Source organism: Rhea pennata, chromosome 5 (assembly GCF_028389875.1).
Source record: "Rhea pennata isolate bPtePen1 chromosome 5, bPtePen1.pri, whole genome shotgun sequence".
Lineage (NCBI taxonomy): Eukaryota > Metazoa > Chordata > Aves > Rheiformes > Rheidae > Rhea > Rhea pennata.
This window is the reverse complement of record NC_084667.1, coordinates 17823453-17842070: the sequence shown is the minus strand read 5'-3', so window position 1 is coordinate 17842070 and position 18618 is coordinate 17823453. Positions and strand designations below refer to the sequence as shown.

Here is an 18618-nt window from a genome sequence, read left to right as displayed (position 1 = left end):
CAAAATTGCCTGTAATTGGCAGTAGTGGTCTCCTGCAGACTTCATAGCCATCCTCACATGCAAACTGTATTCTGAGGACTTTATATGATTTCTGAACCCATTGTTTTCTAACCCAAATACTTTGTTTTACAAGAAATCCAAAGTAAGCGACAAGAGAGGAAAAGAAGAACAACAGCAAATCCAGTATACAGTGGAGCCGTTTTTGAGCCTGAGGTACTGACCGCTTGCTGGGGGAAGCTGGCACTTTCATTCTCGCTTGTGTGTACTTCTGCCATGTTGTTACCTGCTAAGCTATCTCAGTTCTAACTGGTTAGGCAAACTATCATTTATAATTCAAAAGGATATTGTAATCATGTGACTCTCAGGAGTTTTTAATAGTAAGTATATGGGGTTGTTCCCTTCCAGTACTTGACTCCTTTTTCTGCCTTTTCCCTATCTAAAGCTGACACTGAAAGGCAGGGTGTATTACTCACACTATTAGGAGGTCAGCTTGCATATTGGCCTGAAGCAGTGCAGATGTCAGAAATAGTATAAAAAGCTAACCTTTCTGAAGTTATGTTCCAGAAAACAGAACAGCCAATAATCTTACTCAGTACTATCCTGCTGTTTCTCAGCAATTCCATATAGCTGTTGCCAAAAGCGTTAGCCAACTAAAAATGTTATTTTTTCCTCCAAAGCGCAAGAAGAGTGCAGTCACGTACCTGAACAGCACAATGCATCCCGGGACACGTAAAAGAGGTGAGGTATTCTTAGACATGTCTCTCTGCTGTATGCCTCTTCCTCCATCTTGCATTTGCAGTCCCCTTGATGATTCAAAGAGCAAAACAGCGAAGGACTTTACAGTAGTACGTTTGTGCAGTAAATGTCCATGGTAGACAAAGATTACAATTTCTAGGGATTAGCACAGCAGGTTTCAATAGGCAACTCAGTTGTTTCATTTCAGTTTTATTCTCCAAAAGAACAGACATAGACAGAGCAAAGAGAAAGGTGAGATGTTTGAACATTGTTTAGTGGAATAAAGCTGCCGTCAGGATGCTGTTGTTAATAACTAGATTGTATTGTTGTTGTTGAGAAGAAAGAGTCTTTGGGAAAAGTGGCTTTGCCATGAATAGGAGAGGAAACCTAGTGTGGGTAAAGGCTATTCCCCACTGGGAATGGAGATAGGTTCTTCAAAAGAATTTATTTTGAGCAAGGAAAACTCATACTGAGCACTTTTCTGCGACCAGAGTGCTGCTTGTGCTAAAATGAGAGATGCTCTTTTTTTATAGGTATGCAATGTTGCTCAGCGGAAAACCTTCCTTAGAACATACGAAATTTTAGGACTTAGATTGCAGTGATAAAACACATCAGAACAGCATAGCAGAGAACTTGATACTGTTTTCTATGTGTAGCATTGATAATCAAAGCTAAGCTCAACCACAGATATGTGATAATCTTTCCCTAACTTTTGAGATTTTCCACAATTCTTAAAGACTCCTGATATCTTCTCTAATTCTGATATTTCTGTCTAAAAAGTGTAATCAAGCATATTTAAACCCTAAGTCTCCAAAACGTATATTATGCAAGAGGTATATTGTATGATTAAAATCAGAGAACTGTATAAGCCATGTACTGTGTTGAATTTCAGTATCAGTATACATGTATGTCTGCAATTCAGTAGAAGATTCAGGGGACTGCCAGTGAAATCTGTAGCTTTTCCCATCTATGCTGTTCATTTAGATCTGGCCAAGATCAGTAGTGACTGAAAATCTGACTGAAAGTCTTTATTCTTTGGCTGTGTTGGTATGATCTGTTGGAATTGCTGGTATTAGTCCAGTTCAGATAAAACAGGGGCCTGCATGAGAAAAACTACAGTCCTACCTAGCACTGACCAACAACTAGTATCATTTTTTTTGGTTGCAAGATCAAATACGCATTTGACCTGTGCTCTCCTTGAGGTACCTGTTCAGTCCAGCAGGCAATATGGCAAAACTGATACTTCTTCAGCCATGCTGTTTTTGAATAAAGGACATCAGTCTCTAGTGCCATCCTCTAATAACTTTAAATGTATTTTTAAAAAATTATATGATGTTGGTTTTATGTAGAGAGAATTTTGTATTTGCTTTGTGCATGAGTAAATGTTCCTTCTTCTGGTAATAGTTTCTTAATTCTGTTTTATAACTCAGTATGAACAATTACTGTATCAATGCAAAGGACGGCATGTGTTTATACTTGATATTCTCTTGGACTGTTTTTGCACTCTGACTGCTAATGTACGGTCTTTTTTTCTCACTCCCTGTTGTGAGCCTGCACCTTGCATCAGCACCAAATTAGTAGCACACATTTACCATTTACAGCTAACAAAAGATTTGGATGTATGCATTAGTTCTGTGATTTGAGTTAGTATAGCAGTTTATTAAGCAAAGAGCTTATGCAAGCATGTGCCCTTGAGAGCTTTAGTTTAATTGGAGATGCTGCTGAGCATGTCAGAAATTTCAGCCATGGACATCACTATCAAAATTCTGTTTCCAAGGACATGCTTAGTTCTGGAATGTATCCAGACCTTAAATGCAAGGTTTAGCATGTTAATAGGTATAGGATGACAATCTGCAAAATGTAGAGTCTGAGGAATTACTCCTAGATTCTAACGCCTGTAGTGTTTACAGATCTGTGGACTTCCCTGGAGAAGGAAGGCATAAATATTGGTTACATACTGCTTTTTGTTGTCTTGCTCTGCATGCATAATTTTATGAAGATTATTAAAAACATACTTTGCACTTACGCTAGTTTACAGGAGCGTATAGGAGTGATGCAAAATCAAACATACTTGACTGGAAGAATCTAAGAAAGAATATTAGATTGGGGGAAGGGTTACAGTGGAAGTTGTAGAGTTACAGCTGGTAGTGCTGGGGTTGAGTCACACAGTGGGACCTGTTCTTGAGATGGTTGCTATAAGCCTAGCTTAAAAGATAAGCTGGTAAGGTAGAAAGTGCTGATTTGTAGGTGAGTGGGTTTAAAAAAGGGGAAAGGAGGAGGAGGTTGGAATGGTGAGTGCTGGCTTCTGATAAAGGACTTAACCTTTGTGTAGGTTTAAGCTGGCATTCGATAGGTAGGGAGGTATGGGATAACAGTAGAAAGAAGGAATTACTAGTTATTGTGACTTCTCTCTAGTTTTGATGCAAGCATGTTTTCCTAAAAACTGAATAGTCTCATTTTTAGGAATGGAAATTGCTTTCTTGGGAGTGATTTCTCTGACCCTCTGCAAAGCTTATTTTCTTTTCTGTCTGAAATATATCTTTTAATTATTCTTTCCTTGCAAAATCCTACTTAAAGATTTCTAAAAAATGTTTAAATCTTTGCTTCTGTCCTTCCACTTGTAACTTTTATATTAACTTCCTCTCTGTGCTACATCATTTCCTTTTTCATGCTAGCCAATGAGGACCACTGGCCAAAGGTATGTAAGATCATTTTTCCTTTTTTCTTTTTTTTTTTTCTTTTGTTCCCTTTTGTTAATGTGTAGGTCGTCCACCTAAGTACAACACGGTGCTGGGATTTGGGGCTTTGACCCCCACATCCCCTCTGTCCAGTTATCCTGACTCCCCTGAAAATGAAAAGACAGAGACCACATTTACTTTTCCCGCAGCTGTTCAGCCTGTGTCCCTGCCTAGCCCCAGCTCCACAGACGTAAGTAACTCTTGGGAAAGGGTTTACTTTTGGAAAGATATGCAGAAACAGCCACAGGGAAAGCTGTTGTACAGTTTTTTTCTTTAGTCTCGCTCATCATTTGTCCTGGTTCAGTGCCATGAAACAGTCAAGTGTTCTTTAACGCCCTTCCTTTTTCCTCTTATACTTAGGTTCTTATCCTGTAGAGATTTTATTTAGAAGTCCATCAATGGATTGAAACTTTGGGAAGCACCAGGCTGCTAGATGAGCCCATTTCCTTTGTGCAGCGTCTGAGATCTTCTCTGACTGAATTGAATCTGTCATCCATGAAAACGAGGAGAAGGGAGAATGAAAAATACTTATAGATGATAATAACAAAAAGATGTGCCCTTTCTGTAATGAGAGAAAGGAGGGAAGTCTCTTCAAACACCTAGGGCAGCCAGGAGCAGTTCAGTTCAATTTCAGAGCAATTTTTGCAGAAATTCTGATGTACTGGGGCAACTAAAAACTTCACTTCTGTGCTCAGGCCACACAACCAGTGTTGAATGAAAGCTAGTCATTTTGTAATGATTTATAAAGAAGCAAGTGTTCTTATTTTAAATTAACTTAAAGATAAAATTTGCCACTCAAAGCACAACCTTTCTTAAATGACTGCTATTTCATTGTTTTAATTTCTTGCAAAAAACATGATGAAAAATTTTAAAGGTCGGATGTAAATGTCAGGAAACAAATAATGGGAAGAACTGAGCTGAGCTGCTGTGTAGGCCTTTTGTTTGTAGCAAAGGGACTGTACCCTGCAGTTTGAATGGAAGTGTGCTCTCAGTGTGGGTAAGACAATTCATGAACAGAAGTTCTCAGGAGTTGTAGACAACACATCATACACTTCCAGTAATGTGCTTGCCCTTTAGTGACTACTACCTAGTGGGCACAGTTTAAAAATAAAAAGGTGCTTGTGTATTTTTACATACCAATGTTGCAGACTTCTTCTGCAATCTGCGTCAGGGTGGTCTCCTTCTTTTCCACATATTATCACATGTAACTAAGGCACAGCCATCTGGAATGGGCTTTTAAGATACAGTTGTGAAGCTTTCATCTGTGCAGTTGCCCCACTGTAAGTGCTCAGGCTGTTACCAACTCTACTGACTGCTTACCAGAGGGAATAGAAGCCAGCTTCTTGCCTCTGAACTGTATTTCCTCTGCATAAGTAACAGGAGTAGAAATAGTACAATTGTGTCTGAGTCATGGAAGTAAATAGATGCAATATAGTTACACAGGGAATATGTACATGAAATTAAAAAGTGTTCTTTTATATAGTCACTTTTGAGAGCAGAACAGTGTTTGACTATAAGAAAAACCCCTTCTTGACAGTCAAATGAATGAGACTGTGGAACAACCCCTCAAGTGGAAGATGGGCAGCACCATCTCTGGGGACATTTAAAAGTAAACAGTACAAATGACTAGAAAACATGATGGAGAAAGCATTTTGTGCATTGGCCCAAAGAAAAAGATTGGGTAATATGGTAGGTCTTTTCCATCTCCTGACTTCTCTGTGTGCACTGTTTGGTCTTTTTCCCACTCTATAAGAGCTCTCAAAACAGTTTAATGTGATACTGTCCTATTTTCTGCGGTGCCTGTCTACCGCAGGCTAAATCAACAGTGGGGAACTTCTGTAGTGTTCAAATTTCATTCTGAATGTCCTCAGCTTGATGAATTTGGTTAGTATTTAAGCATAGGTTTGGGATTATTTAATATTAATTAATAATTAATAAAAATAGAAGTATTTTTGAGGAGACAGTGGAAGATTACACAGTAAATAGTTAATATTCTCTTACCTGAACATACTATAATACAGTATAGCAGCAGTTTTTCCCCTTCAGAATAATATATACATCTCCTTTAAAAGTTTCCAAAGTCATTTAATTTATACATAAGCAACAGCAGCATTAAAGCATTAACGTTTTTGTGGTTTTAATTTTTTGAAAGAATTGAATCCCAAAGTTCCATATTCTCCATCAGTTGAGCTAATTCTGTAGTTAGACTTTTCAGCAGTATTTGGTTTTGAATTCCATATAAAATAAAATACATATAAAAGCAGAAAATGTATTTCAAAGTCCTCATCAAAACACTATTTCAGATTTTTTTGTTAACAAAGTTTGAACCTTCAGAGACAGCAAAATAGCAAAAGGGAAGTAAATATGAGATCAACTCTTCTGTCATTACATGTTATAATCCTTAGTGATGTAGTCAGTGGGAGAGGCACCAGCACTAAACTGGAAGATAGTCTTCTGTTTATATGTTCTTTGCCATACAAGCTTATGCAGTTACATCCCTTTCTTTTGATTCACTTTCCCCCATTTATGCATTTGGCACAGTGCTTTCTTTGCCCATCTGAGTGTTGAGAACTTAGTAATATCTGTAGAAGGCTTTAGGATCCCTGGTTGGAAAAGTGCTGCATAATGCTGTTTATTTAAAAAACAGCAGTATGTGTGGTGCCAGAGATGAAGACAAAGGAAAATGAGGTCTTTTCATCTAAAGAGCTTAATTAGATGCACAATACATTATACACTGAAATACTTATGCCAGTTTATGGATTTGTTAAAGTAGCAGAAGACATCAATGCCACTGAAAGGAACTGTTCCTGTTTTCCTCAGCAGTTGTTTCTCATCCCTTTAATACCTCCTGTGTTGTGCCAGCACCAACATTTCTGAGGCCCCACTGTGATCTGCATAAACTAAAATATTTTTGGTCTTAGCCCACACCATGACCTGGTCTGGTTTGCTTTACAGCCATGCACATTCTTGTGCCAGCCTTATGCAGGGGACAGAAATGACTGCCTGGGTGTATAGAGAAGGCAGGATCACTTTTTTTGACAGAGAGGCCAGTTTATGTCATGTCAAACTGGGTCTACACAGTTAGTGGATGGTGCTCACATAGAAAGATCTGTTTGTTCTAGATAGGACGGTAAATGTTGCCTGTGGTTACAGGCTCCAGCTTTGGGAAATACAGATGGAGAACATAACATGTGTGTGCCTAAGTAAAAAGTTATTTTGAAAGTCTCCATAAAAACGACTTAGTGGTTCCTCAGACAGATACAGAAGGAAACTAGTTTTGCCCACCTTTGGAATATTTTCATGTTCGTTTTGCTGAGCAGGTCTAATTCTTATAGACTTTAGAATGGAAATTTGAAATTTAACATTTAAATAACCTAGTGAAAATTAGAAATTTGGCCAAGCTCTCAGCACCAGGCACTGCAGCTCATAGCAGCCTTCTTGCTTTTCTCCCATATCACCATTCTGTGAATGACAGAGGTGAACTTTGAAGGGAAGAGGAAGCAGAAACTTGAGATGGAAGAGGAGATGGGGATGGAGGGGTAAAAGTTAGGACTAGAAGCTGGGAAAAGGAAAGAAGTGATGCAGCAGACATGGGTTGAGCAAAACTTTTTGTGTATGTCTGGCAGTTGGCTGTGAATTACTTGCGATGTATGCTTCTCCCTCACACAGCAGCTGCACGTTCACCTAGAAGATAGTGGTTGCCTTTGGCAGTCAATCACTCAGCAGCAAGATTAGTGCAAGATTCTTGTCTATTTAAAAATCTCCATCCTAGTGATGCTTCAGGTCTATGGTCACAAAATGCCTTTTAATAGAAAATTTTATATCAAAACAAAATTACAATAGAGAAGTGCTTTAGAGAATGTTCAGATTGCAGAATAAAGCTGGTAAAAATTAGGAAACACTAGAATTACTTATTTCCTCTGATACCTTAGTTCACTTAAATCATACATATATTTTATGATCATCTTTATTTTACATGGTCATACGTAATTTTTAGCACAGAATATTTAGTTTTCACTTGTTTTTCTAGTGTAACATACATATAAATAAAGATATTACGCATTCAAACACACAAACTGTGTATATTTCTGATCTGATACCATATTATTCAGTTCTGTTGTCTAAAGCCAGCCCCTGTTGCTCTAGACACTGTACCAAACTAAAGCAAGCTGTTTGCTATCTGAAAGGCTTTTGGTTGCTTTCTTTTTGTCTTGGTGCAGAACAAAAAGTGACCTTAAATCACGTTTTATACTTCTGTATTCTGAAATTACTCTTCAGTCTTCTCAGGTTGTAGCGTATGTCAGAGCAGCCTCAGTGAGCACGGCTCTAATGCAAGTTGGCTGCTTCTAGGCTTCACAGAGCAGGTCCAGAAGCTGGTTAGTGTGATAGTGGATTCTGTAAACGTAGAATCCAGCCCCCATTTTACATATATTTATTAACTGTAAACAAAACCTGGGGTGTTTCTTGGAAATTAAGCAGTGGCTGGGATTTTGGTTATCCCAGTTATTAATTGTTAGGAAGTGTCCTGCATTTTGCATTATTGTTTTAATCAAATGAGAATAGAGCTGCGGACTTAGTGCACGTGTGTTGCCATTCCAGCCAGTTCCCCAGTGCTGCACACTGACAAGCGACATGACTTGATTTTTGACATTCTGTTGAATTTAGAAGTTTCTAAGTCTAAGCTTCTAAGTGTCACCCCCTCAAGAAGCAGGGGCTCTTGTTTAGATCTGTTTCTGCACAATGTTAGATTTTGCAGTGTTTTGTTTTCAGCATACCAATAACCCTGAGCTAGGTAACAAATGTCTTTGTTGTGTGTGGCAATCGAAAGCATCTTAACAACACATGTAGTTCTCCAGAATGAGAGTGTTTACAGAATGCATACATGTACTTCCAGAATGCATGATAGAGCAGCAGAGGTTTTTACCTGCCTGGTTACACAGATCACTTCACAAGAGGCATGAAATGTCGCTCATTTAATTCTTCAGTTCACACTGGAAAACTGTTTGGCGTTAAAGGGTGAAATACTAGAACCCCAGCTCCCAGTAATCAGTGGGAGTTATGGAACCAAAACATGGCACTGGAAATTCACTAAAGATTGATCCTTTACAGAACAGGACAGCAGCACTAACCTTGGGAATTAAAAGAAGAATAGCATTCCCTTCAAAGAAAAACCTCATCAGCAATAAGGCCAGAAAGTAGAAACCTTAGCAGATTGCTTGTTTGTCATTCTTTTAATATGTTTAATATTTTATCCACTGTAGAGGTTAGTGCCATTTTTCTTGCCTGGCAACTTAATGCGTAAGTGCATGGCCATGTCCAGTATCAGTCTAAGATGATGGAACTTACTCACACAATGTGAAAAAACTGTACAGATCAAAATGAAACATTGTATATGTTGATACTTCATGCAGATATGCACAGTTTCGTCATACACATCTGAAGATTGTGATCTTGCAGACCTTGCGTGTGTGAAGCTTTGGCTGAAGTCACCTAGAATTACATATTTGAGAGACTTCCAGATGGGGCCAAGGATATGTCAAGTTGCCAGAATAGCCCACAAGTGGAGAGAGGAGGGCGTATGGAGGCCTTTTTCCAACTCTGTGGATTCTAAACCTTTTCTCTGTAGTGCCCTTTTATTCAAATGTCCACAAAAACAAAGGAAAACATACAGAGGAAAACTCCGAAGCATGAGGCAGGAGTAACAGGAGGAAAAGAGAGAGAAAAAGATGGACAAAAAAACAGTCCTTCCTTTTTGGGGAGTTAATGGCTATAGAAAAGAATTACCTCTGATGATGATGCAGTAGTAACTAAACCGATATTTTTTAAGATTCACCATCAGTTATGTTTTAAATTCTTTCTAAAAAAAAATCCTCACTTAGAAATGACTCATGGTATCCCTTCATTTTGGCTCTCAGCCTATGTTAGTGATGAAACTGCTGTCTGTAGAGAGTGACAGAACTTTGTGTCACAGCTTTTTTGGTATAACTTGAGGTAACCTAAATGAAGTAAAAAGAATTGTCTCAGAAAACAATTAGTTCTATTTCATTTACAACCAGAACACTTTTTTCTTCCAGTTTAATTGTTAAAGGTGACCTAAATCTTTGACAGTGTTGTTTGAAGTTTGATATCACTCAGGGTTTCTTACATACTGTTACTGGCAAGAGGCAGCCTGATCTGCATTCCCCAAGTCGAGTTGTGCTTACATCCAAAAATGAGAAGGGTTAAGATAGTAAGTAGTTTATCAGTTTAGGTAGAAAAGCAGAGGAAGGAGGGAATCTTAAATACAACAGGATGTGGGGTAGCAGTTGTTAATAGAAGCTGTGGTAATAAGCGTTTGCTGTGACATTTTACCTTGGGAGGACAGCAGGAGTAGTGTTTCTGACATCCTGACTGGTTTTCCCATTTCACCTCCTAAAAAGGCTATAGCCATTCGGAATCCCCTTAGCAATAGCGTGTGCTATAAAGTTTGTATTCAGCTACGATGTAGATGTAGATGTCAAAAGTCAAAATTCACTTTTTGCCTTCTCTCTCTCTCTGTCCCTCCCTCCCTCTCACACCCTCATCCCTTCCCCTCAATTTTATAGGGCGATATCCATGAGGATTTTTGCAGTGTTTGCAGAAAAAGTGGGCAGTTGCTGATGTGTGACACATGTTCACGTGTTTATCACCTGGACTGTCTGGACCCACCTCTGAAAACCATTCCCAAGGGCATGTGGATCTGTCCCAAATGTCAAGACCAGGTATTGTTTTACAGACGGGGAGAGTTACATTCAGCGCACTACAAAGGTTATTCTGAGTTAAAGAAAATAACCAGATTACTTGGCTTACTTAGATCAAGGCAGCTTGACACTGAACAAATCTATTGATCTGTAATAAGGCTTGTGTGAATGTCATCAAATTACCTCTGTTGGAGTGCCCATGAATACAAAAACATTAAGTCTTGCTTTTGTGCTTCCAGACTTGAGGTGTCTTACTTGTTACCTTTGTATTCTTACTCTGCTTTACTGGGGCAAAAACTTTTGGGAAAGGTTCTCTATGACCATACAAATTTTCCTGTATGTGTTAAGCGCATTGTTTCTTCAACAGTTAAAAGCATATTCTTCTGGAGAAGTAAATACAATACTTGCACAAGCCTACTGTTACAGATTGAGAAAATACAAGTCCTTGTTTGCTGGTGTAAATCAAATATCAGAGAAATTGTCTTCAGTGATCTCTCTTAATAGTATCATCTATCATCAGAATAATGATGATAGGCAAATAGCTTGGGTCTTCTTCTCCGAATCACTCTCTGAAAGAGAGAGATTGAAATGAATAGATTGTATTTTAATATTGCTTCTCTAAAGGCATTTAGATTACAAAATAAAGAAGTAAGCTTCTGTTTTCATAGCCCTTCCATGGAACCCCAGAAGTTGCAAAGGATGCTGTTAATAGCAATCTGAAGCTGTTAGAGTTCTGTCTAATTTAGCATATTGCTTGGTAGCCCATGCAACCTTCTGTTAACCAGATGGTAAAGTAAGAAAACAGCCTGATATATGATATGCTGCTGAGAAGAATGAAAATGCAAAATGCAAGTGATTTGGTCAGTAGTTGCGAATGAGGATGGGAATGTTATAACTTTCACATTATTGCTCTTGCTTACTCTCACTTTCTCCATCCTGTTTCTCTGATTAGTTACCACAAAATAAGGAAAAAAAATCGTTATTTCCCTGTGTAGTGACTGAGTCACCTCTCTGATTTGCATATCACAAAGACACAATATATGTTTTCCCTCTCTCAATAAAGTTCCTTAGGAAGGAATATGTTTCGGATCTTAAAGACGTAAATGATGCTTACCCTTGTAAGGAGGGTTTGGCAAGTGTATTTAAAAATGGTTCTAATAAGAAGGGGGAGGTAGGACAATATCATGTTGTATTAGCCAGGAGGTTTGATATATGAATGTATGGTGTGGAAACCGCTCTGTGCCATGAGAAGTTTTCTCCTAGAACAACTAAAATCAACAATTTGTCTGAACCATGAAATCACGTTTCTTTCTCCTGGGAAGTCTGACTTCAGATATATTATCTTTTCATTCCTCTTTCAAGTTTTTAAGTTCCATTAGTAGCATTTTTTTGTGGCTAGGGAGGGAATTTGAGAAAATGCTGGCTTTTGTGAGAAACAGGCCTTCTTTGTGGGAGCTACAGTACAGTTCTGAATAATTCCTTCTCTTTAATCTCAGAACAGGTCTGCAGAGCTTCATGTTAACAGGGCTGAGACTAATGATAGTCATAAAAGAAAATCCTCTGTTTTTCTCTCTCTTTTTTCTACTCCTAGAGATAGGTTGTGTACCAGCTAAATGTCTACACACTTTTCTTTCAGATGCTAAAGAAGGAAGAAGCAATCCCATGGCCAGGAACTTTAGCAATTGTTCATTCATATATCGCATATAAAGCAGGTAGGAAAATGCTGAACACTTGTGTTTCACTTATAATATTGAAAAATATTATGAGGGAGTACGACAGAACAGTATTTCCTTTACAAAAGGAGATTAAAGGGGGAGAACCTTGGTCACTAGTAATATGAAAGGGCGGTTTACATATTTGCTCAGCTTTTTGTGATTCTTGTTTGTGCAGGTGAAATTTTGGATGTGATTCAGTGTGCAGGCGTTGAATTGACTTTAACACAATTACACCCTTTACATAAAGCAAATTAGAGCCTCTGTCTACAGTACGTAACAGGAACATTTTAAATACTATTCGTTGAGAAGATTAGTATTCTGTTTTGCAGCAAAAGAAGAGGAAAAACAGAAACTACTTAAATGGAGTTCAGATTTAAAACAGGAAAGAGAACAGCTAGAGCAGAAGGTCAAACAGCTCAGCAATTCTATAACGGTGAGTATTGCTCTCCCAAGTAACTTTGCAGTTGTTTTCTGGTGCCAGAATACAGAAAAAAAGGCTGTAGAGTCCATGGAACATATCTGTCTTCCACTGGATTTGCTGAGAAATGAATGAGCTGTTTCCTCTGCTGTTTTTAGGACTTTGGGGAGCAGGAATGTACACTAGGTGACTTACGCATGATGGATACTGGCTGCATATTGTAGACACACAATGACCTATAATGTCAACAACCCACAAGGTTATTGCCTGTGGGCAGTAGAGAAAGTTGAATTGTCCAGTGGCTCATTGAGCCTATGTGCATAGTAGGAGTTACAGCCTTCATATGTTCTCCAGATGTTCCTAACACAAACGTGACCATTTACTTATGATTGACTCTCAGGCTCTTGACATCTTACGTTGGCAATCAGCACTTGAAGTCACCATGCATACCTCTGCACTATATTGTTAATTGGACCTTGCTGTACTAACCAGAAGCTGTAGTTTCCACCTTAATTTAGAAGAATAATTGGAACACATTATTTTGTTCCATTTTGTTGGGTTTTTTTAACCTTAGGATGCAAATCAGGCTCACGAGTTGTCAGTGTAGTTTTAAGCCCCGCACTTAGCATGACCAGAGAATTAAATATACTGAAATCTCTTACGTGGCAGCTTCTGTAAGGCTTGGTATGTATTTAGATTTCTTTCTTTTCTTTTCCTTTTTTTTTTTTTAATATAGAAGCACTTTTTGGTCTGCCTATCTTTATCTCTTAGAAGCAAAGTAAGTGCTCCATGCTTAAAGACTTCTAAATATTGACATTACGAATGAAAAGGTTGCTAGTAAAAAAGTGGTGAAAGGTGCTTGTTAGCAGTTCTGGAGACTGTCATCTTCTGTTTAGCAGTAGCTGGGCATAACCTGAGCAGTACTAGAGTGCTCATACTGCACCTCAGTAATGTACACAGGCAGACAGATGCAAGCTTTTAACAAGAGAGGTTGACAGTAGGGATGGAGAATTGTTTATTTTCTCTAGTCTGCTCATTGTTTATGTTTTCACTGGATCTGACCAAAAAAGACGCATTAGATCCAGTTTTTGTGGTGTTTTTACAATGCTATGAGCTGCTTGTGTGAAACCAACAGTGTCTGGAGGTCAGTGTAGATAAAAGGTTTAAAAAATGTAAGAATGTTGCCATCTCCATGTAGGAACCTGAATGTCATAGACGTAAAATAGCTGCCACCTCCATTGTGGCAGCTCCATTCTGAGAGTTTCAAATACAGATATCAGCAGTTTTTCACCTTTGAAACATCATTTGTGATTTTTTTTTGTTATGTTACCCTGACTCTAATCTGATGAGTGAGCTAAGATACTGCAGCTTCTAAAAAGAAAAAAGTGGCCACAAAATAAGATTTTCAAGTGAAGAAGGATTTATTTTTCTTTTGAAGTCCCCCTTTATTTATTGAGAGGAGGAAGTAATGTTCCTGCTAAAATGTATGTGAAAGCAAAGGCTGTATCCCATTAGTGGCATGCACGCACACTGTCAGCAGTCAGCTGCAGTACGATGCCTGCATTTGCAGATCTGAGCTAAATAGGTTTCAGCAATGCAATGCTAATATAAAAATAATAAGAACATATACTTGGAAGTTTTCCTTCAAAGGAAACACAAAAGGATGGAGCTGCCTGTGTTGATTTGCAGAACACCTGAGGATAAAAGGGAGCTATAGCAGCTTGCTACAGGCGATTTAATTCCTCAGCAGGCAAGTGTGAATCCTCCTAAACCACAGCTCTTAGACTTGGTATCTTCTGGGCTGGAAAGTGAAATTACAGCTGCAGTCTTTTCTCAGTGCTTACATTTATATCTGTGATAATCATATTCCTTCTCTTACCTTCTTTCATTCATCTGAGGATAAAGCTTGAACTTACTATTGCTTTTCTGATTTGCTGCAGAAATGCATGGAAATGAAGAATACCATCCTTGCAAAACAGAAGGAGATGCACAGCTCCTTGGAGAAGGTAAAACAACTGATCCGCCTCATCCAAGGCATCGACCTTTCAAAACCCATAAACTCTGAGGTCAATTCAGTAGCCATCTCCAATGGCATGGACTCCACTAACAATACTAATGCTGCCACCTCCACCTTAGCCCCTTCCCCTACCCAGAGCTGCATGGCGAACTGTAACAAGGGCGATGAGACTAAATAACACAGTGAAGTAAGAAGGAGCCAAGGGTGGTGGCGGCGAGGAGGAGGAGCAAAATAACGAAACTCTAGAAAAGCAAAACCGGATTTCTTCTGGAAAGTGCAGAATTCTTTAGTTCTTTGGTTCCAGAGAGAGCGTGAAGATGCTTGTGCCAGGCGGCACCGGAGTTTGCCAATTGATCCTTCTTATTCTGTGTGTACATGCAAAGTTTGGATCATGTTACATGAATAGTGCCAGCTGGGGGTTCTTTGCCAGCACCATGCCAAGTGAAATAATATATTTACTCTCTCTATATTTTACACCAGTGTGTGCCTGCAGCAGCCTCCACAGCCACTATAGGTTTGTTTTATTTTTGTTTGGGGTGAGGAGCAGGGATGAGGGAGGAGAGCAGGTTTCAAATCCTTATTTGCAGAACAGTTTGTTTAGCTAGGGGAAAAAAACAAACAAGTCCAAAGAGCCTGTGGGCTTTTCCTGTTTCTAAACTCTCAGTACTATTAAACCAAAAAAACAGAAATATAAATTATCGAATCCCAGTGCCCAGAAGGGACAAGTCTATCAAATAAGCAGTATTTACTATTGTTTAGACAGGAGATGTATAAAAGGAATAGAGATGGACTTTTCACTGAGTAACCAGCACATGTGCAGGCTGAGGATCTACTGTCCCAACAGCTTTGGGTTAATCCTATTTCTTCACATTAGACAAAAAAAAATGCATTGCAGATTTGGTTTGGGTCCTCACACTCATACAGAAAGCCTATGTTGGGAGTGGGAAAATAGAGGGCCAGAGTGGTCAGCTTGGAGTCTTGGATGGAGGTGTCCCAAGAGAAAATGTGCATTGATTACTTGAAAATGAGGTTCCAATCCTTTTCTATATTTATAAACAACAAGCGTATCCTGAACAAAGTAGCACATGACCCAGATGTGTGAACTGAACAGAGAAATGTCCTTTTCTTTCACTTCCTTTCTCTTTCTTTTGGTAACAAGAACTAAATAAGGAATAGAAAAGCTGTTTTTCAGGCTGACAGTCTAATTAAAGAGGTAGATGGGACCTTGCATGGTATAGATTAGAAGTAATAGTGTCAGTGAGATACAGTGAGTCTTTGTGAGTCCTTGTGTCATCGTTTTGGGCACTGTTTTTTTATGCAAGGGCAAAATCTTTGTATCTGGGGGAAAAAACAACTTTTTTAAATTAAAAAGGAAAATAAAAGATATTGAGGTCTTCCTAGTGTTACTTAAAATAAGATCAAGGTAAGAAACATTGTAAAAAATTACAAAAGTGCTATTTGTTTCCTAAACAAGTGATTTCTATTAAAAAGGTGTCAGAACTGGAGAAAATGCTGTGTACTTAGAATTTTTTAACACAGACTTTGCTTATTTATGATGACATTCTGCTGTGTTTGTGTTTTAAAATCTGATGGGACAGTTTCCATAGGTTATACTATACATACTAGTGGCTACTCTAAACTGAATCAAATCCTACAGTGCTGGATCTCACCCCCACCTAGAGGATCTGCCAGGCTTGTCTCTGCTGTTACAGCATCTCCCCATTCTTTCATGTGTTTGTAACCCAGAGAAAAGCATTGGGAGTATTCTTGTTTAAGGCTTTTATATTTCTGTAATATGGACTGATTAGAGCTTGGGAATGAAAGACAGTGAGTTTGTTGGACTGAAATCACCTTCTGTTACATCCTCTTATTTCGTAAGTGCATCTCTTTGATGTTACCCTTTAACTCCAGGTAGCAAAGCTGGCCCTGTGCTTCCCGTTACAGTGGGCTCTGTCTCAGTTTAGAGTGCTGATCCTGATCACTTAGGGTTGTGTCCTAGAGCTGTCTAGTTTCCCTACTACATATCAATATTTGGGCAAACCCTGTTTCCATTGAAATACGGGCAGAATTCCCTTTACTTCCAGTGGGAGCCGAGTTGGGCTGCTGCACATCCTGCCAGAGGCCCAGACACGTGTCGGCTGGCGAGGCAGACTTGCTCAGCTGGTGTTCCTAGTGGAATAGTGAAAAGCCTTGCATTTCAAAGGTGCATTTCTGAGGAAGAAGTGAATAGTCCAGACAGTATAGACTTGAGAGAGGCTCTTTGCTGCCACAGCTGAGTAGCTTCTGTGGGATTTGGGGAGTTGTTTCCTTTCCTCTCCTTTAGGTTGCCCTTCTGTCCTTTGAAAATCTTTCTTCCTTGTGTAGAAGTGAGTGTGCACTATTTTCAGCGTGGAGCTCAGAACCAAGAGCCTGGGTACTTAGGCTTGCCTGGAGCTTGGGAAAGTGATTCTTACATGTACTTCTCAGCTAAGCCTGCAATAACCTCAACTTCTTCCTTAGCTGTTTGAGTTCTGTTCTGGAACTAGTAGAGCTACAAGGATAAGTTAGCAGAAGTGGCAGCTGGGCAAATTACATCAAAACTGATCAAAGACAAAATACCTTTGCATCAACCCAGTTAGCACTGAAATTCGTTACCACAGGGCATCATTGGGCCAATAACCCATAGCATTTAAACACTGAACTGTGTATTTGAAGCAATGAAGTGAAATAATAAACTGAACATGAGCCTTCTTGCTTTGGAATATAAGCCAGCAGCTAACTGGTAACTCAGGAGAAACTTCCCTTCTGGCCAGGTTGCTTTCTGCTTGGTTGGGTAGTTCCTGCATCTTCTTCTGAAGCATCTAGTATGTTCCTTGTAAGAGGTGGGATCCTGGAATAGTAGCGCTGAGTTGTAGTCATTCTCTTTTTCTTACCTCTAGTGTCATTTTTTCAGCTCTCCTGGAAGCAGTGTACTGTTTTGGGGTAGCAAACTGTATCTGAAGACTGACAGTCCTCCTGTTTTCTTGGCTGATTCAAAGGGGATCAAAGAGGAAGTGAAATTCAGTGGTAGCCACGTTTAAATTTGAATGCAGTTAACCAGCCAGTTGTTGTTAAAACAGCTATTACTGCTTTTCCAAAGCATCTGCTTGTCATTAAAATCCCAGTAGGTAAATGTAGACTTCCATCTCCCTTTTGTTACAGTGCTTGTATTGTAGACTGTAAAAGGACACCTTTCGTTAATCATTACCTGGCAGAGAAATGATCTTAATTTAGACTTTTGATGCTGATAAGTAGTTCTCTGTCCCTAATCCTTTTTGGACACTTCCTCTACTGGCATTGCAGCAACATCAATCAATAGGCAAGGGGCATTCCCAGGGCTGTGCTGGCAGTGGTGCTGCTATGTAGACACAAGTAAATCGGGGCGATTTCTGCCCAATTAGAAACAATAGAGTGGAAAGGAAATTGGCATTTGCTAAATAAAGAAGAAAATGTATTTTTTCTATCTGCTGTAAGAGGTTCCAGTCAAGGAATAAATTCAAACTATTTGACAACTTTTACGCTCAAGCTTGCACTAAGGTCTGCTGGGGTTCCTTTTTTCCTCATGTAGTATTTCAGATAGACTGGTTTATATTAAAACTTCTGCCCTTTGGGAAGCTACCGTAACAGCTGACATTTTGTATTTCCCAGCCACTGTGAAGATATTAACTAATTCTTATCTCATTGCTTGCCATTGATGAGAAATAGGTGACTTCTAAATCTCTGTTGTAAAGAAGGAGAAGATGAGGCTACAGAAGTGGCTCATAGCAGAGATGATCCTGGCCCTCAGCCCAGTGCTGAGGGCCTTAAGTCACCCTGCTGCTTTGACTGCTCAGAAATAGTGTAAGAGCTGCAGAAGTAGTTTTTCCCTTCTCCTTGCAATCTGTTCTAAAAACAGCTGGAAAGGTGTGGTGTGATCAAAGTGTGAGAGTGAGCGTGACCTGGCTAGAACAATTAGTATTCTCATTAGTATTATTATTATCTTTGTTTAGTGCAAGCTGTACAAAACATGGTAAAGGCAATCCTTTAGGGATTATTGGTAGGCAGGGTGAGCAGAACGGATGATTCTTTGAGGACATTGCTAGCCAGGAGCTATCATGGTGGTAGGATAAACTAATGATTTGCATGCACAAAACAAGATTTTTGTCCTTTGTTGCAAAAAAGTTTATGTTCATGGGGATATGAACTAAAATCTGCTGTCCTAGAAATTAAAGACGTGATAATTTTATGGCAGATCTGTTAGCTTTGTTGTTGATAGGAA

General features: G+C 39.1%; 1 protein-coding gene across 12 annotated transcripts in view; it reads left to right on the top strand.

The window, feature by feature from the left end:
• PHF21A (PHD finger protein 21A) overlaps nt 1–18618 on the top strand; it is a 144461-nt gene that overhangs the window by 121389 nt on the left and 4454 nt on the right. For 6 of the 12 annotated variants that reach the window (XM_062576212.1, XM_062576216.1, XM_062576211.1 and 3 more), the window contains exons 12-18: nt 134–213; nt 678–738; nt 3500–3663; nt 10058–10213; nt 11829–11904; nt 12237–12340; nt 14266–15852. In XM_062576212.1, coding sequence (XP_062432196.1) covers nt 134–213; nt 678–738; nt 3500–3663; nt 10058–10213; nt 11829–11904; nt 12237–12340; nt 14266–14520 — 896 coding nt within the window. In that variant the 3' untranslated portion in view covers nt 14521–15852. Of the gene's footprint in view, nt 1–133; nt 214–677; nt 739–3410; nt 3434–3499; nt 3664–10057; nt 10214–11828; nt 11905–12236; nt 12341–14265; nt 15853–18618 lie in introns of those variants that run through there. The other 6 variants (XR_009958477.1, XM_062576221.1, XM_062576217.1 and 3 more) reach the window with 2 other exon arrangements.